Here is a 19,616-nt window from a genome sequence, read left to right on the forward strand (position 1 = left end):
AGTAGGACACATGCAGTCTCCCCACAATGGAGGACCAGTAGGCCAGTCGGACACATGCAGTCTCCCCACAATGGAGGACCAGTAGGCCAGTAGGACACATGCAGTCTCCCCACAATGGAGGACCAGTAGGCCTAAACGGTCCTTGATTACTCAACCACTTGGACCACCTTGAAAGAATGCACTATAACTTGATTAGTGCAAATACCAAAAAATGCTCAATAGTCTATTCATCATTATGATGACTAACTAGTAAAAAGCTCCATGGACGCCTGATTTTTACACACTTTCATAATTTTGAATGGACGGCTGGCTAATTAGCTTTTTAGTGCTGATAAGTGTTTTATTTACGTTTTTATTATTCCCCAACCCCCCTTTCTCTCTCTCCCTCCTTTCCAAAATGCTTCGCGTTTTCAGCTGTAACGTCATATAATAATATAATACATCTTAAATCTCATTACTCATGGTCTGATTTAATTTGGAGACTAACTGCACCCAAGACGTTAATAATGTAAAACTGTATATGAATATTCATGACTGTATCAGTTTGCTTGCTTGCATCGCCACGAAACGTCTAATGTAAGAAAATAATAATAAGTGCTTTTGAGTTTTGAGTCACACAAGTTGTGCAAAGTCAGCCATGATGGATAAGTAACAGACGCGATTATGTCTGGCTTTAAAAATATGTTTATTGGATATAACTGACGAAAATGTGAAATGTATAAACAACATGTAAAAGGGTTATATGTCAAATCAAATAAACATAAACATTTGGGAATATCAGTTTTTTTTTTGTATCTGAGTTTTGACCTTTGTCTCTTGACATTTGACTCTTGGCTCAGTGCAAAAATAGAACTGAATCTGGCCCTTTCCCTTTTGACTATAGTTTCCCAATAGCTATCATACTGTAGTGCATTGGGATTGTATTGGGAAATTCTTCCTGAACTCAAAAGCTATATTTTTAACTTTCCACGTCATCATGATGATGTGTTTTGGATATGACAGATTACTCTGTTTGACAGTACACCCATTACATAGCAGCTCCCCCCTGAGCTTGAGACAGCATCCAACTCTTCACTCTCTTCCCTCTCCTCCCAAGCGCTTTCCAATAACAGCTGAACACGTTTTTTTAAGGCTCTGTCCTCTGAACCGTCCTTGGGTTTCTCTGTTCACAGATCCATATTGGATCCAAAGCTCATATTTAATTGAAATATATTCTGGAACTCTACTATTTATAGCTAAACTCATCCGTACTGTAAAATGCTTCCCATTTTCCCCCGTACTCCCAGGGCACTCCCACCAGGAACACATGAGATATTCAGCACTGCCGCACTCGTTCAGGTTACTTTGTGTGCGCGTCAGGGAGTAGAAGGGGGAGTACATGGGCACAACCATTCCATTACTAAATGATTTGTTGTGTTTGCAAACGTATCTAATCCCCCACGCGTGCTGTCATGGTCACGTACTCAAAAAGCCCCGGTACACGCAAAGGGAATCCAACAACACAGCACATGTATATTTCAAAGGCGAAACTTGGAATAAGTAGGCAACTAACATCCCATGCGTTTAACTTTTTTGGGGATGGAGTGTTCCTTTAATAAACGGGTATTCATATTGGATGTTGCTCCTCTTGGAAAACGTTGGAGCTGTATGTGTTTACAAACTAGTTTGGCCTTGTCACTCTCCTATACTTGCCAGTAAGACAACATTTTATCTAAGTACAATACACATTTTCCATTGTGAAATAATTGCAAGGTTTACACCATACACTAGGTGAAAATGACACAGGAAACCTTTGAGTATCACCAAACAGTGCAGACAAAGGTGCTGGCACTGACTGATCTTGTACAGAATATGTTAGATCATATTTATGGGAAGTCCTTACTATAGGGAGGGCTGGGGGAACATAAGGTCCCTGCTCTCAGATAGGGAAAATGAACAAGCTATTGGAGACGTGGGAGTGAAGTCCTTTAACGATGAACAGTGAGACTGGGTGAGACGGGAGGAATTGGGGCTATTTTAAAAAATTGAATTTTGAGCTAAAAGTTCATAGAAGCCACCAACCAACCACTATTTGTGCACAAAGCAAGCAAGAATCTTTCATTTTTAATTAAAGAGTCAAGGGTGAGCTGAGAAGTCCTCACAAAACCCCTGGACATGAAAAAAAAAAAATGAAAAAAAAAAAAGGCCAATAATTTTTATCTTGAGGCGATTCCTATTTATAATAGAAACATGACAGTTCAGATTAGGATCAGTGACAGGCATTTGCTGCCCTCTGCTGGAGATAAGTGTTTTAGCGAGACAACGTGACTGGAGAGCATGAGGTCAACAAAAAATGGCAAATTCTTTATAACAATAACAACAATCTAGCATTGTATGAGGTAATGGAGAGGTTCAAATGACTTCTGGGGTATGTGGACTGTCTGTATATTATCATAAACATTTAATAACAAATTTAAAGCCACAGACATGAACACCTTAAAGCGTGTGGCTTCACGCCTATGGATTCTTGTACTATCCTAACTCAGATTCAGCAACATATGGGGCTGGGCTTGGTTAGTGTTCATGGTTAGAGCTCAAATGACCCAGACTGATGTTTTATTGGCTGATAAGTGCTGGCCAGTATCCATGTCAAAGTATTCTACTAGTGTACTTTACTAAAGGATATCCCCTCAGTACAGCTTTGCTGCCATCAAGTGTTGGTTGGTTTACTGAGGTGATAAAACTTTTAAATGTTACGAGAGGTAGCTATAAACAATTACAAAACAATTTGATTAGATGAATATAGAATTTTTATGTTGTGTCATAGTTTACCAAAACAATCAAGTAATCTTGTTAAACACCCAAGCCTAGACAAACCCGTTCTGAAAACATTCAGTTACTATACAGAACAAAAATATAAACGCAACATGTAAAGTTTTGGTCCTATGTTTCATGAGCTGAAATTAAAATTGTGCACAAATCTGTTTACATCACTGTTATTGAGCATTTCTCCTTTGCCAAGATTATCCATCCACCTGACAGGTGTGGCATATCAAGAAGCTGATTAAACAGCATGATCAATACACAGGTGCTGGGGACAATAAAAGGCCACTAAAAAATGTGTGGTTTTGTCACACAACACAATGCCACAGATATCTCAAATTTTGAGCGAGCACACAATTGGCATGCTGACTGCAGGCATTTCCACCATTGCTGTTACAAGATAATTGAATGTTAATTTCTCTACCATAAGTCGCCACCAACATCGTTTTAGAGAATTTGGCAGGAGGTCCAACCGGCCTCACAACCGCAGACCACGTGTAAGCACGCCAGCCCAGGACCTCCACATCCGGCTTCTTCACCTGCGGAATCGTCTGAAACCAGCCACCTGGACAGCTGGTGAAACTGAGGAGTGTTTCTGTCTGTAATAAAGCCCTTTTTTCTTTAATGAACTGATTTCCTTATATTAACTGTAACTCAGTAAAATTGTTTAAATTGTTGCAAGTTGCGTTTATAATTTTGTTCAGTGTAGATTCTGGATAAACGTCCCTTAAGCAAATAAAAGTCAGAATTTCCTAAATATTTTACAAATCTAACGAGTTCACCATACTAACTAAAATCTATTATTAATAAACTATTGTATATTCGCTGCCAGAGAGAAAATAAATCTACTTTAAATTACGTAAAGTGAATATCCATTTCTAACTTTTCATACGTGTCATTGTAGGTTATCACTAATTTATATACAAATATTGAGAAAAAGGTCATACAAAGACAAAACTTTTGTAAATGTATAATTAGATCATAAAACACCGTCGCCAACGGTAGACTCTCAACCTGGAAAAGAATATATAATTCAACAACATCAGCTATAATTCACAATGCTCTACAATGTATTTGTAAACAGACAGCATTATGCTATGAACAGAGCCCAAGTCACTGTCATACTTATTAATAGATTAGCCAACGACTGCTTTAGTCTACTGACATGGATTGTACTGTAAGAAGGGAGACACTTTCTTCTGGAACAACAAAGAACCTACACTTACGGGGGGGGGGGGGGACACACATGAATTTCACACGGGAACACAGTGTTCTAAAAACACGTTTTAATGTGATCTTACGTGAAGTAAATGTGATAACGTGACAACATGGAAAGCAACATGTGACTACATGAAACTACACGTGAAGACGTGGTGGTCCCCAAAAAACTTTTCACATGACATTTTATGTGAAATCATGTGGTTTTTCTGTAAGGGTACATCTGTAGGTTCAGTGCCAGTCTGAGGCTAGCAAAGCTGGCCAAGTGACACCTGATGACTCACTTTCAGCACTATCCCTATCACTCTCCCTCAATCAATGTTTAACAAGCTGCTGGCTTTGGCTTCTAATGTTCCAAACACTAATTGGATTCGGGTTGCAATACCCATGGATTACTATCTAAAGTTGTATGACTAGTTTTGTACTAAGTAGGGGTTGAAAGAGAGCACAAGCCTAAGTGTTCAAGATCAACACTAGTGGAAATATTATGCTATTAATAATTAAGGCTCAGCTAATACGGACAGGGTCTAGATTCTAAACCACTTGGCAATGTCCAAGTCTCAGCAGCTTACACAACGCATTTCTGTGGTCCGACTGTTTTGTTGTTTAACCAACCTAAACATTACACTATTCTCATATGTAACAGAAAGACTTGTCTCTACATAAGCTACATGTTTTCAGCTAAACACTACTTTAAATGACCATTTAGAATAGAGGCAAAAACTCCCACCGAAGGTTTTCATAATGGACGTTTCCTGCTCAACAACTTTAAACATGAGCAGAGTTCTTTGAAGGTAGGATGACTTCGAGGCCTGGGTAGGTTTTTATACACCACGACAAAATACTGCTAAGGGCGTAAGGCCAACACAAGTTATGTTAATATCGCTTGCTACTGTACATTTGTCAGGAATTGACCAACTGTATTCAGGTGTACTATACGTATTTGAATAACATTGGTACACCCACTGAAGTTACGATCCTCATTCACTGAAACCAAATGCCAGAGATAAGCATGGTATTCTGTGTGGTTGGACTAAACAATGCCTATCGTGTACAGGTATTCACTAGAAAGAAAGAACTGTTTGCTTGCCCGTAGAACTATGTGTTTTTTCCATGTAGGCCTACTCTTAACAAAACAAAAACACAAAATCTTTAACCCTCATCGTTATAGGTTTTCATTTGTAAAATATATTTACAATAGTCCATCCTCCTTCTGAACTTAAGTGCCAAAAAAGCCCTAAGCTATATTTTTCCTAATCCACTATCAAGCGAGTACCTACAAATTCATAAGACTGTAATGTTGTTACACAATCAAACGAATAAAGTCCTGTGCTCTGTACCAGTCAGATCACACATAAACATCACATTGCTCCTGTGCAACAGACCTCAAACACATTGAAAAACACTCGTGTTCTTTGCTACCTACTGTGCTAACAAACTAGGAAGGCGCACATACTTTGGTTTTTACTTCTAATAAAAAACAATATGCAGTATCTCTAATGGTTGTACATTGAAACCCTGTCAGTCATAAGTGTAATTAATAAATCTTCTCTGCACTTACTAAAATCCACTGAAGCCATTCATATTTGATTATAGTGCATTTTGTGGATATGAAAATGTTCCACTAAGTTCTTTTCTCCCTTTCATTGCCAAAATTTCTGTTGGGGGGTTATCTAAAGCTGTGTGAAAGACTCTGGGAATTCATTTCAAACGAACATTCATCTCAATTATCACAACCTCTCTTCAATCGGACTAAACTGAGTGTCAGTTCTGAACACAACACTTTGTGCTTGCGTAGTTCTCAGTTTCCGTTTCCCCTTTTTAAATACGCTTGTTGTTGTTTGTTGCCATGTTGTTGCCATGATGACTCTGCTCAAAGAGTGTAAATACATGCTATGTGGCAAACTCCCGGTATCTATCTGTACTTGGTACCTTATTAAAACACCAACATTACAACATGTCATAACACATTTATAGCCTTTGTATCAACTGAAGGGATAGTTTGAGATTTTGTCAATCAAGCCCTATTTTCTACTTACCCAGTCGGATGAAGTCATGGATACAATTTTTATGTCTCTACGTGCAGTTTGAAGGAAGTCTTTAAGCCCATACTCATGCACTACAATCTATTATTGTTGAATATACAATACTTAGAACAGGGATCATCAACTAGACCCAGCCGCGGGTCGATTTTTTTCTTGAGCGGATGGTCCGGGGCCCGGAACATAATTACTAATAATTTGTAGACTGCAAATTGACCGCAAGAAGCCCAAACAGATATGTCTGACTAAAACATAATCTCTCTATTCTGTCTCTCTATTATGCGTGGGAATACTTGGGAACAGATTTGTTCAATTTAAATCACATGGGAGCTGATTTCCTGGTGTTTCTACAGTCTTTTATGTCCTACAATGAAAATCTCAGAAAACTTGAGGGGACAAATAAAACCACCCAAGGGCCAGTTGGGGAACCCTGACTTAGAGTATGCAATATGTATGCACAAGTGTTTTCCATGAACATGAATCGCCTAACCTGCTTTTCATCTTCTGCCCTAAAGGTCCCAACTGAAATGTAAATACAACAGATTCACAAAGCTGGAATTAGCTTTGGGGCCTGAGCATGTCTACTCTGTACTGTAGATTAAAGACTGCAATGTGAACAGACGTTTACTCTGGTTCAAATCAGAGCAAGGCAATCTAAATATGGAAATGATCAGATAAAATACGTTTTGCTTAAACTTTCCAAACTCAGACTGAGTGGTCAGGGGGGGCTAAATATAAACCCTGTGGTCCCTCCTGTCTGACCACTGCAACAGTCAGAGCAACTCCCGAGCTAACCTTTTCTCTATCATTCTGTCCTTTCTTATGAGAGAAAGAGAGGATGAGCCTTGTGAGGACAAGATGCTAAAGAAATGTAGAGTTCTAATTCTAGAGGGCATCCATAACTGAGTGACATAACTTCCAAAATGTCTCCCTGGGTGCAAAATGTCTGAGTCTCACTTTTCTCAGGATCAAACTGCTCCGAGGTTTCTCCTCTCCACATTGTAACTCAATCTCAATACATCTCATACTACTGTATGTCCTCAAAGGCGTCACTTGCAGTGTTCTCTGTGAATTAAATCAAATGGACATAAAAGGAATCACAAATAAACCACAGCACAGCTTCAATAGAACCACATAGGAGCTCGGACCCAGCCGAGCCCTGTAAGTCAATTCTGTGTTGTATATCGCCCATAGGTTTCATTTAGCAGAGTGCTCAATAGCCCTGTGAGCCAGAGAGGGGCCATGGATCCCTATGGGCTGGGGGCCAATGCGGCGGGGCCTGATACTCTGTGTTTACAGTCCACAGGGAGATGGAGGAATGGCGGTGTCCTCTTCCGCCCCATCAGTACTTGTTAATGCCAAAGATCCGAACTCCGTGAAGCTGGGGGAGCTTGGGAATGAGCACGGTCATCAGGGAGACCGTGTTGACCACAAAGTGGGCCCGGTCATACTTGGTGTAGAAGCTGGTGAGGATGTAGCTAGGGGGAGAGGGAACAAGTATGAGGAAGAGAAAGAAAGGGTAGGTCAAAGAAAGAATGGAGCTGGGTGAAGGAGGTCATTTAAAAAGGTATTGTCTGGACAACTACAGGTATCTGTTTTTTTGGTCGACAGTTACGTCTTTCCAATTCACAATGCCACATGTGAACATGTCAACTGTTGTGGAGGACTTTTGAAGATCAAAGTGACGAAGACTAAAATAAAATGTAGCGTAAAATGTAAGAGGACGTATCTGCAAATAGATCCATCATGGTTCATTGACCAAGCATTAGTGACAAACCATCTGTCAGCAGTGTCTCTAAATAGAGCCTTCCGCTGACAGCAGGCACCACAGCAGCCCAGACTCCCCACTGCCCAAAGACTGGCTGGACGAGGCTGCTGAAGTCATTAACAAGGACAGCGAGAAAAAAACTGTACTTAAAATAATAGGCTAATGCTTCACTTCACAGTCCTATCACTACTAAAATACCATTGCAACACATTGCATTAAATTATACTTTATAAAGGACTATAAGTAGTAAACAGACTATTATTTTATAAATAGTCTATAAAGAATAAGGTAGTGTTGATGTCCTTACAGGACGATAGGAGTGATGGTGAGGAACTTGCGTGAGGCAGTGAACTGTACACCATAGTCCATCTGCTCCCAGTATGTGTAGAAGCGAGCCTTGCTCTGGTCCGGAGTTTCAAACGGGGTTCCTTTCACCAAGTGTAACAACAGGTACATGCACTGCAACACACACACACACACCACAGAATAGTCAGTCAGGAAAGTTGTTATATACATAAAACATTGTACGGGTTAAAGAGGTACTGTGAAATTGTCAGTAGCCTAGAACCGCAAATCGATTTAGTTTGGAAAAGGATGTGGAAGCTGATCTGTTCTGTGACTTTTCATAGCAATGAAAATGCCACAAAAAGAGACAAACGTTCCAGACTGCCCCATGGACTATTGCTTTTATTCACTTTCACTCAGCACACTCCTAGTGACTGTGCAGACTGCAGAGTAGTTTGCTTATGGAGACTACCATTGTGTGCAATAACAGTGACTGGACCATCCACCTACAGTACTTATGTTATACAGTGGGTGAGATGCACTGGTAGCCCTAGGCATAGCCTACTAAGGTGCCTACTACCCACCAGGTTGTGTATGAGGTTGGTGAGCGTCCAGACCACGGGCACACTGGCGAAGGGGATGCTGAGCAGGATGACATGCAGCAGGCCGATGCCCAGGAGGTAGGAGAGCCAGATGCCCCGGCTGTTCATTACCCGTGTGTTGGGGTTCACCTCGCTGTGTGCCGTGCCCACGTTCATGATGTCACGTTACCACGCTCCTCGTCTGCTTGGGGTCAACGTTGAGTGGTGGGAACAGAAGGGTGTGTGTAATTCCTTAGGTATGCCAGCAATTACAAATGATGCAAGCAATGCGACTAAGCTACAGCTTGACTATTCCATCCATGCACTGTTCATTATTAGACCCTATTGGGAGGGGGTGGAGTCCCTAGATAGGCTAAATTTAGTTGGAATGTGGTGCTGAACTAGGTTTTGTGTAACTTTGAGGAGGGGGAGTCTTGCAGAAATTGCAGAAAGTAGATTAGTTTTGGTCACACAGTATATTGGATACTCTTTAAGCACCAAAAATAGTAATTAAATAGCTATGAGAATTACAACATAGTCATGACCCAGCATGTAGTGCAGGCTGATTCAACTCACATTCTTTCAGTTCTTCCAGAACTTTCCATTATTCAATTGAAATATGACATTATGATCTACGATATTGCATCATGCACTAGGACTACTGTATTCCAATATCAATAATAAGTAAATAAAGTAGCCAAATCAAACAAGATAATACTTACAGGAGAAATCGCACTTTTAGCTTCAGTCCGTTATATCGCTGTTTTCCTCTTATTCACTATCGCCTTCTCTGGTTAGGTAATTGGCATCAATAGGTCAGACTGCTATATCGCTTCGATTAGTCATTCATTCAAATACCTTCTTATTGCTTTCTTATGCAATGTTATTCAAGTATTCTTCAGTTTATAGCCCGACATTCAGGCTAAACAGTTCCACTTCCACTACCAGCCAGCAATTCATGTAGAACGTCATCATTTTCAGAGCTCCACATTTGGACGTTGTTTTTTTTATTTTTTTTATCGCTCTTAGCACTGATTGGTGTCTTTACATCACATGGGTAGAATTGACCAATTCAAATGGAATGCGTTGAAAACGTCACAGGAACAGGAGGGCGAGGGCACTTTTCATGGGTGCAGAAAGGCACATTTTGAAAATAAGTGTTACATTTCAAGCATTATAAATTACTATTACTAAATTACTTTGATATCAAAACGAATGGTAGAGCTTGATTTTTATTGTACACAAATCACCAAGTATTCACTGATAAATTAGATAGTAATTGGTCATTACACAGTAATAACCATTTAATATATTATTTGTTTCTTAGGAATTAATCAAATAGAGCACCACAGGCACCATTTGCTTCTGCATCTGCATTGCTAGCTCTTTGGTGTTCTGAGTATCTGTATAACACTTTGTGACAACTGATCAGAAAAATGGCGCCAACAGAGAGGGCTGCCTCGCTTCTAGTCTTTAGGAGTATTAGGAGCAGTATTTAGTTTTGTTATGTATTATTTCTTACATTGTTCGCCCAGAAAATCTTAAGTGATATTACATACAGTCAGGATTTTTTTTACAAGCATTTTGTTACACTCACAATAAGGGGAAAGGGGGATACCTAGTCAGTTGTACAACTGAATGCATTCAACTGAAATGTGTCTTCTACATTTAACCCAACCCCTCTGAATCAGAGAGGTGTGGGGGGCTGCCTTAATTAACATCTTTGGCGCCCAGGGAACAGTGGATGAACTGCCTTGCTCAGGGGCAGAACGACAGATTTGTACCTCTGCTAACCATGTGTATGTGACCAATAAAATTTGATTTGATTTGATGTAAAAAGGGCTTAATAAAATAAATGTCATTTGGTAAGCTACCAACATAGTTACCAATTGAGTTAAATTCTTTGATGTAAGAAAAGTAGGCCTACCTAACATGTCATCAAGTACACTACATGACCAATAGTATGTGGACACCCAGTCGGTGAACATCTCATTCCAAAATCATGGGAATTAATATGGAGTTGGTCCCCCCTTCACTATTCAGCCACAAGATCATTAGTGAGGTCGGGCATCCCAAAGGTGTTCGATGGGATTGAGGTCAGGGCTCTGTGCAGGACAGTCAAGTTCTTCCAAACCGATCTGGACAAACCATTGCTGTATGAACTTCACTTAGTGCAAGGGGGCATTGTCATGCTGAAACAGGAAAGGGCCTCGCCCAAACTGTTGCCACAAAGTTGGAAGCACAGAATCGTCTAGAATGTCATTGTATGCTGTAGCATTAAGATGTCCCTTCACTGGAACTAAGGGGCCTAGTCTGAACCATGAAAAACAGCCCCAGACCATTATTCCTCCTCCACCAAACTTCACAGTTGGCACTATGCATTGGAGAAGATGGTGTTCTCCTGGCATCCGCCAAACCCAGATTAGTCCGTCGGACTGCGGTGAAGTGTGATTCATCACTCCAGAGAACGCGTTTCCACTGCTCCAGATTTCAATGGTGGCGAGCTTTACATCACTCCAGCCGACTCTTGGCATTGTGCATCGTGATCTTAGGCTAGTTTGCAGCTGCTCGGCCATGAAAACCCATTTCATGAAGCGGTCGATGAACAGTTCTTGTGCTGACGTTGCTTCCAGAGGCTGTTTGGAAATAGGTAGTGAGTGTTGCAACCAAGGACAGAAGATTTTTACGCACTATGCGCTTCAGCACTCAGCGGTCCCGCTCTGTGAGCTTGTGTGGCCTACCACTTCACAGCTGAGCCGCTGTTGCTCAGAGACGTTTCAACTTCACAATAACAGCACTTACAGTTGACCGGGGAAGCTCTAGTAGGGGAGAAAATCGACAGACGTGTTGGCATCCTATGATAGATTTTTTGATTTTATTTTAAATGTAAACATTTTTTTTAGAAAAGGCTGTTGCGCAGCAACTCACTGCCTTCCTGAAGACAAACAATGTATACGAAATGCTTCAGTCTGGTTTTAGACCCCATCATAGCACTGAGACTGCACTTGTGAAGGTGGTAAATTACATTTTAATGGCATCAGACCGAGGCTCTGCATCTGTCCTTGTGCTCCTAGACCTTAGTGCTGCTTTTGATACCATCGATCACCACATTCTTTTGGAGAGATTGGAAACCCAAATTGGTCTACACAGACAAGTTCTGGCCTGGTTTAGATCTTATCTGTCGGAAAGATATCAGTTTGTCTCTGTGAATGGTTTGTCCTCTGACAAATCAACTGTACATTTCGGTGTTCCTCAAGGTTTAGTACCACTATTGTTTTCACTATATATTTTACCTCTTAGGGATGTCATTCGAAAACATGATGTTAACTTTCACTGCTATGCGGATGACACACAGCTGTACATTTCAATGAAACATGGTGAAGCCCCAAAATTGCCCTCGCTAGAAGCCTGTGTTTCAGACATAAGGAAGTGGATGGCTGCAAACTTTATACTTTTAAACTCGGACAAAACAGAGATAATTGTTCTAGGTGCCAAGAAACAAAGAGATCTTCTGTTGAATCTAACAATTAATCTTAATGGTTGTACAGTCGTCTCAAATAAAACTGTGAAGGACCTCGGCGTTACTCTGGACCCTGATCTCTCTTTTGACGAACATATCAAGACTGTTTCAAGGACAGCTTTTTTCCATCTATGTAACATTGCAAAAATGAGAAACTTTCTGTCCAAAAATGATGCAGAAAAATGTATCCATGCTTTAGACTACTGCAATGCTCTACTTTCCGGCTACCCGGATAAAGCACTAAATAGACTTCAGTTAGTGCTAAATACGGCCGCTAGAATCCTGACTAGAACCAAAACATTTTATCATATTACTCCAGTGCTAGCCTCCCTACACTGGCTTCCTGTCAAGGCAAGGGCTGATTTCAAGGTTTTACTGCTAACCTACAAAGCATTACATGGGATTGCTCCTACCTATCTCTGTTTTGGTCCTGCCGTACATACCTACACGTACGCTACAGTCACAAGACGCAGGCCTCCTAATTGTCCCTAGAATTTCTAAGCAAACAGCTGGAGGCAGGGCTTTCTCCTATAGAGCTCCATTTTTATGGAATGGTCTGCCTACCCATGTGAGAGACGCAAACTCGGTCTCAACCGTTAAGTCTTTACTCATCTCATCTCTTCAGTGGGTCATATGATTGAGTGTAGTCTGGCCCAGGAGTGTGAAGGTGAACGGAAAGGCTCTGGAGCAACGAACAGCCCTTGCTGTCTCTGCCTGGCCGGTCCATCTCTTTCCACTTGGATTCTCTGCCTCTAACCCTATTACAGGGGCTGAGTCACTGGCTTACTGGTGCTCTTTCAAGCCTCCCTTGGAGGGGTGCGTCACTTGAGTGGGTTGAGTTACTGATGTGATCTTCCTGTCTGGGTTGGCGCCCCCCCCCCCTACCTCAGGATGGTAGTTGGTGGTTGAAGATATCCCTCTAGTGGTGTGGGGGCTGTGTTTGCTTTGGCAAAGTGGGTGGGGTTATATCCTTCCTGTTTGACCCTGTCCGGTGGTGTCATCGGATGGGGCCACAGAGTCTCCTGACCCCTCCTGTCTCAGCCACCAGTATTTATGCAGCAGTAGTTTATGTGTCGGGGGGCAAGGGTCAGTTTGTTATATCTGGAGTACTTCTCCTGTCCTATCCGGTGTCCTGTGTGAATTTAAGTATGCTCTCTCTAATTCTCTCTTTTTCTCTCTCTCGGAGGACCTGAGCCCTAGGACCATTCCTCAGGACTACCTGGCATGATGACTCCTTGCTGTCCCCAGTCCACCTGGCTGTGCTGCTGCTCCAGTTTCAACTGTTCTGCCTGGGATTATTATTATTTGACCATGCTGGTCATTTATGAACATTTGAACATCTTGGCCATGTTCTGTTATAATCTCCACCCGGCAGTAGGCCATTCTACTGCCAATGTTTGTCTATGGAGATTGCATGGCTGTGTGCTCGAGTTTATACACCTGTCAGCAATGGGTGTGGCTGAAATAGCCAAATCCACTCATTTGAAGGGGTGTCCACATGCTTTTGTATATAAAGTGTATAATATGTAGCCTACATGTGTAACTGCCTTTTCATATTGATATTAAATAGATAGATGAATACTAATGGAAAAAGTAGGCCAACGGTAAAATAAAGTGTTACAAAATATATATTTTTGCCAAATTGCACAATTTGATCAAAACAAATAGTCTAGCTCTTTAGAGAACTCTGACGTCCTTCCAATCATAATTTGATATTTGTGCACAAAAGAAGGCCATTGACTCCTATATCTGGTGGGACAGTGGAGGCTCCTCTAGGCTAGAAGCAGTGAGAATGATTGACGAGGTTGATGCCTGAGACTCCCAAATCAAAGAAGATCAAGAGTGTCATGTTCTAGATCCTCAGATAAGTCCAAACACTAATTTAGGGAACACCGTTCCCTAAAGCTGAAGGGGTCAGCTATGTTCCATTTAACTGGTGCCCTTTAATTATTTGTTATTTTTATCTCTTACTTTTTGGGGGGGTATTTTCTTAATTAAAACTGCATTGTTGGTTAAGGGCTTGTAAGTAAACATTTCACTGTAAGGTTGGCCAAACCCTCCCCTAACCCAAAATAAAAATGCAATTTCAGAATGTGGGCAGCAGTGAAAGTTGCGCCCCTGTTGTACAGTATCATTCTAATTTTGTGCTACCTTATGTAGGCCATGCAGATGAAACGCATCACATTTTTAAATCTTTGTTCCATAGAACATGCCATACAAATGAAGGCATTTCAATTAATTATATGAAGAGTGCCTTGATTCACCTTCTTTTTTACCAAAGAGCACCTTCTATTTACAAAGACATACTATTGTGGACCCTAGCAGCGCTTCCCTTCCTTCTATTTTCTACATGGCCAATATTGACTTTGCAGCTGGCCTATCTAAGGAGATATCGCTCAGTTCTGCCTCCAGGACAAGAATCATGACAATAAACATTAACTAGCCCCTAAGAATCCCATGTGACCAGTAGATGTCACCATCCTCACATTTCCAACTGGTCGCTTCCTCCCTCTGGGATTATTCTGACTGAGAGTGAATGGTACACCTGCAGTGAGAACCAATTGAACATGTAGTTAAGTTAAATGTGAAAGTGGACAGGACAGGTATGTTGGACATTCGTCATAAGACGTATGATAATGTAACAGAAAGGCGTGATGTTGGGTAGTATGCTCATTGTTCATGCAGTCCATTATACAACCCCATGTCTCTGCCCAACTCTGCATTCTGTCACCCTCTGCCAAAATACAACTTAAATCAATCCCTTGTTATTTGAATTGTAAAACTAGCCATACATAGACATTTTTAGTTAAAGCAAAACTAAGGTTGGTCACTACAAGATGAAAGGACACATTTGCTATTGGCTCTGAGATGTAGCATCACCTTGAAATACAACACGACACTGTTACTGGAGTACTATAACTTCCAACACTGACTTCCCATCAACCTTTGAATTCAGCAGCACACTTGTATTGATTCAAGATAACATTGCATTTCACTAACAAATGCTACAGTGCTAGCTATAGTTTCTTTTCACTGACTGGGAAGGCATATAGTCCTGACATTGGAGAAGGAGAAGACTTGACATTGGAGAAGGAGAAGACTTGTGACCCGGGCTGGGAGAATGCTGCTAGCTATCGGTGCTGGAAAAGTCTGTCGCAGGGAGTCCATTATTGGCCCTGGAGGAAGCTGGGGATTAGAACACCAAAGAATTTCAATAAAATAAGTGTCTGCTTGGGGGGGGGGGGGGGGGCTCCCTCATTGTCCCATCAGTGACTGAGAGTGAGAAGAGGGGAGTGGGAGAAGCATTGTGTTTGCAGAGCCCTCTGAAGAAGGTGGTTATTAGGGGGGATGGCAAGAGGGCTGGCTGTTGACTTTGTCTTGAAGAGTGTGAACAAAGTCGCTGGTACATAGCCCCTCTTCTCTCTCGGTCTCTGTTCTCTCTCTCTGTTCTCAGACCACCTTGTTTACGAGTGCCATGAATACTGCCCCTCCACTCTGAGACCCCCGCCACCCCCAAACCTGCACGGCGGCTCATTGTGGGGCTTAAGTGCCCTTTAATTAGGCTTGGGCTCAATGTCCGACTGAAGACCGCCAGCCGAGGGTTTAAGGCTCTTCCCTCCCTGTGTGACAGTGGCTTGGCCTTCTACACCAACAGGGGATCCTGCTGCATAGCTAAAGGATGAAGTGTTTGCTGCTCTAATGAAAAAGGTTTGTTTGGGGGAGAGTTCTTGTCGCTCTTTGTCCCCAGCTTACAAAAATCCTTGACAAAGGCTGCAGCGATATTATCCAAATGCTCCCATTTCCAGGACACGTTAGCATTATAGCGTTCGGGAGATCCAGAGCAGATGGATGAGGATGCAGTCTCTGGATACAGAGAGGCCTACTGGTAGAGTGCGCCAGACATTCATGACAGCACACAACACAAGATGCGTTTCCGTTGCAGATGGGACACATCTGCAACATCGTTGCATTGTCCTGGAGTGAAACAAAAAAACTGTGAGACATTGAATTGTATCTCTGTCAAACACATGTAGAGGCACAGGTGCATGCACACAAACACAAGCAACACACACAAACACACACCATTGTTATTGTGATGGAGCGCATTTCACTATCATATCAGGGCAAGACACAGGACTCCAAGCATGACAGGGGGAGACGGGCATTGAGAACTGACTGAACTGCGCTGGCTAAATGAGTAATTTCTGGAAACCCCATTGTGTCAGGAGCTTACAGAGTTAAGGATTTGAAAGAAAGAGACAGAGGAAGGAGAGAAAATGGGAGCGAATGAAATAAACAAAGACAGAAAGATGGTCTAAGAAGGAACTAATGAAAGAAAAGAAGTGTGTGAGGGGAGGGCGGAGTTGGGCGTGTTCAGAAACTTTTTCGCTACAGCCCAGTGTGTGTAGACACCCTCCTAATCCTGGTTTTATTGGCTGCCTGTGTCCGGCCACATTGGTCGGATTGAGTGGGAGTGGGCGGGAGGCGGGGGGCTGAACACATGTCCTCCTTTGTAGTAATACGCTGATCAGGCCTGAGAAAGAGCCGGACTTGGTTACAGCCTTTCTCAGGTCACCGTAGAAACCAGCACAGCAGGGGTCCTCTATGTGTGCCACCCCCCTCCTGGGCATATACTGATACAAGTACATAGTCTCTCTCTCACTTACACACAAATGCTTGAGGACGAGCACACGCATGCACAAGAATAGACACGCATACATGTTTTATGTCACTATTGAGTTTTTGACATACATCCATACATTACGTATTTAACAAACAAAGATTAAACAAGTTCTGATGTTTCACAGAATAGCCTACTTCTCAGGCTGTCATGAGTCATCTTCAGAGAGAGATGTAGATACGTATGGTATCAGACAGACTACAGACGTAGCATCTTAATTTGATCACCCTGTTGCTGGATAACTTTTTTAACTTGTCGTGTATTTGTGGTTTAAAAAGGCTTCGGAAGTTTGTAATTTTGCCTTATGAAAAATGGCTCAATCCCTACAAAAATTACAATTAATTATAATCCACATAATAATGAGCATTTTCTGTTGCTGCAGGAGTATCTACCTGCTGTAATAAACTGGCTCAAATTAAGATCCTACATCTGCACAATGGAAACTCTCCATGGGTCACAGTTCAGGACCAGGTTTCATAGAGTTGTAGATTCTAACTGTACATTTCCAGACAGTTTATCACATTGTGGCTTTGACCTGCAGGGAAACGTGGTTTCAATGTTGTTCAGATGCAGACCGCAGACCATTCCATCGCCTCCGATCGTAAATTGCGCACTTGTCACATTCCCCATCCATCCATCGTTGGCCCCGCGAAGCGTCGATCACTCCTCAAGAATGCTGAGCTCGGCACATTTTCCAAACTCGTTCACCGTAGCACAGGACAATGTCTGTGATCGAAAGCAGACCTTAGTTTCTTGTCGTGAGCCTCAAAGATACATACCCCATCTTGACGGGTACGTATACAAGGCCGTATGTCATTAATGTCAATATGACTCTCACATTTTTTTGTGGATAGTGACTGATGTTTTCTTTTCTCAAGCCAGGCGATATTTGGTCCCAAAGTGCATCGGTCACAGCTTCTTTGTTGTGGGGGAAGAAAACAGGAGGAGAGCGAGGAGTGTATTCTGTGACTGACCTCTAGGCTGGGGTCACTGGGCTCTGTCCCTGTGGTAGGTAGGCAGCTCTCCCCTCCAGAGGGCACACTCCCAGCCCCTACTGTGAAACCTTTCAGCCCCTTCCTTCAGCCCCTCCGGCACTCACTCCCTCCTGCCCTGGGGTAAAGCATGACCACCACCACCCCCAGGCAGCACATCAGTTGTCACCAGACAAACCTTACCCTGGGGTACATTTCATAGCCACACCAGAGAAGACGAGAGAGCTTTGATTGGTGGTAACCAATAGGGTTTATTTTAGGGATGTTGAGAGGTAGTAGTATAAATGAGGTTTGGATGAAGGGCCAACATGATCCTCATGGGTACTGCATGCAGAACATTAAAGCCGTGACCAATTCCTCTTTGAGGCACCTGTGCCACTATGTCTACATCAGTCCAAAAGCTACAACAGGTCATCAAGGAAATAATTTAGACAAGTTTAGTCAATTAATATGTTTCTCAAAAGGATGATGACTTCAGTGAATAGCTGTGTGTCTTATATTTCTTACAACGGTTGAATAAATCTCCCGGTAAATCACTTTTAAATAACTCAGAATGATCCTGTTTTGACTCAGGCGTGATGTCACGGCATTGTGCAGTGTTTCTGTTAGACAGAAAACACCATCTGAACACACAGAATCATAGGAACATAGAGGAACCACTAAGAGCATTAGACATCATTCTCTAAACACACAACGCAAGACACTGGCAAAACTCTAATAACAAGCTGTTCAACCGAGAATAGATTTTCTCTCTATAGGGGAAACATAAGAAATGTATCCATTTCCGCGAACGTACTGCAGTCTTTTCATGGGTTAATTTATGTGTTTGCTGTTGTGGTACAGTACATCAATATGCCTTTGTTGAAAATAAAACTTTTCCCTAAGTCTTGATATAAATAAAAGAGCATTTAACCCCGTGACTCAACAAAAGTGTGAAGTTTGTAATGGTCACAAATCAGTTTCCCAACATCTAAATTGACTTTGGGCTAGTTCTAGAAATAGTGCCCCCTTCTCCCTCCTCTCTCTCCGACTACCGCCTGCCCCACAGTCCATCAAAATGACAATGGTATTGATGTAAAATGTGTCACCTTTGGCCCGCTACAGCATATAAACTTGCGTGACTGGCTCGACCACCACGTTTTATGGCTTTATTGTGTCTCCTTTTATGTCCTCTTGTCGGTGTGGGAGGACAACAATTTAGAAAATCCACTGTAAATGTCTCCCTGTGTGCGTGACAGAGAAAGGGTGTGTGGGTGCACTGTATGCACATATATCCGGATCAATTAGTCAGGGCACAACCCCTTAAAAATGGAGTCAACACTTCCTCCCCCCGTATGCCCTCCTCTCCGTTGTCAATCCCAAAGCCTCCATGAAGAGGCAGGCCTTACATCCTTTCACCTATCCTCAGCCACTTTAGGGATTGCTTGCTTTGAATTATCATGGATGAAATAGATTGAATAAGAACTCTACCTTTTTCCTCTGTCCCTCCCTATACCTCCCCTCTCATTTTCCCTCCCTCTCGCCCTCCCCCTTTCTCTCTCCTTTTTTTTCACATTACCAGGGGGTGGTGTGTGATTGACAGATGGGAACAAATATTTTTTTTCGTAACCTAAGGCCATCCTCTGTGATTGGCTTGCCAGCTGACATCTCCAAACCTCGCTCGTCTCCCCCCCCCCCCCTTAATATTGGGCCTGTGGATGAGGCATCCTGAGGGAGAAAAAAAAGTG

At 42.2% G+C, this 19,616-nt stretch overlaps 1 protein-coding gene across 4 annotated transcripts in view; it reads right to left on the minus strand.

Annotated features, from left to right (window-relative positions):
* Nucleotides 1–668: 668 nt before the first annotated feature.
* Nucleotides 669–19,616, minus strand: part of ormdl3 (ORMDL sphingolipid biosynthesis regulator 3) — a 34,550-nt gene continuing 15,602 nt past the window's right edge. Inside the window, exons 1-4 of one of the 4 annotated variants that reach the window (XM_020453954.2) lie at nt 9,419–9,748; nt 8,700–8,898; nt 8,138–8,289; nt 669–7,540 (exon numbers count right to left, since the gene is read on the minus strand). In XM_020453954.2, the coding sequence (XP_020309543.1) occupies nt 7,405–7,540; nt 8,138–8,289; nt 8,700–8,873 (462 nt within the window). In that variant the 5' untranslated portion in view covers nt 8,874–8,898; nt 9,419–9,748 and the 3' untranslated portion in view covers nt 669–7,404. Of the gene's footprint in view, nt 7,541–8,133; nt 8,290–8,699; nt 8,902–9,418; nt 9,749–19,616 lie in introns of those variants that run through there. The other 3 variants (XM_020453955.2, XM_031799457.1, XM_031799458.1) reach the window with 3 other exon arrangements.

The sequence above is a fragment of the Oncorhynchus kisutch genome, linkage group LG20, assembly GCF_002021735.2.
Source record: "Oncorhynchus kisutch isolate 150728-3 linkage group LG20, Okis_V2, whole genome shotgun sequence".
Classification (NCBI taxonomy): domain Eukaryota; kingdom Metazoa; phylum Chordata; class Actinopteri; order Salmoniformes; family Salmonidae; genus Oncorhynchus; species Oncorhynchus kisutch.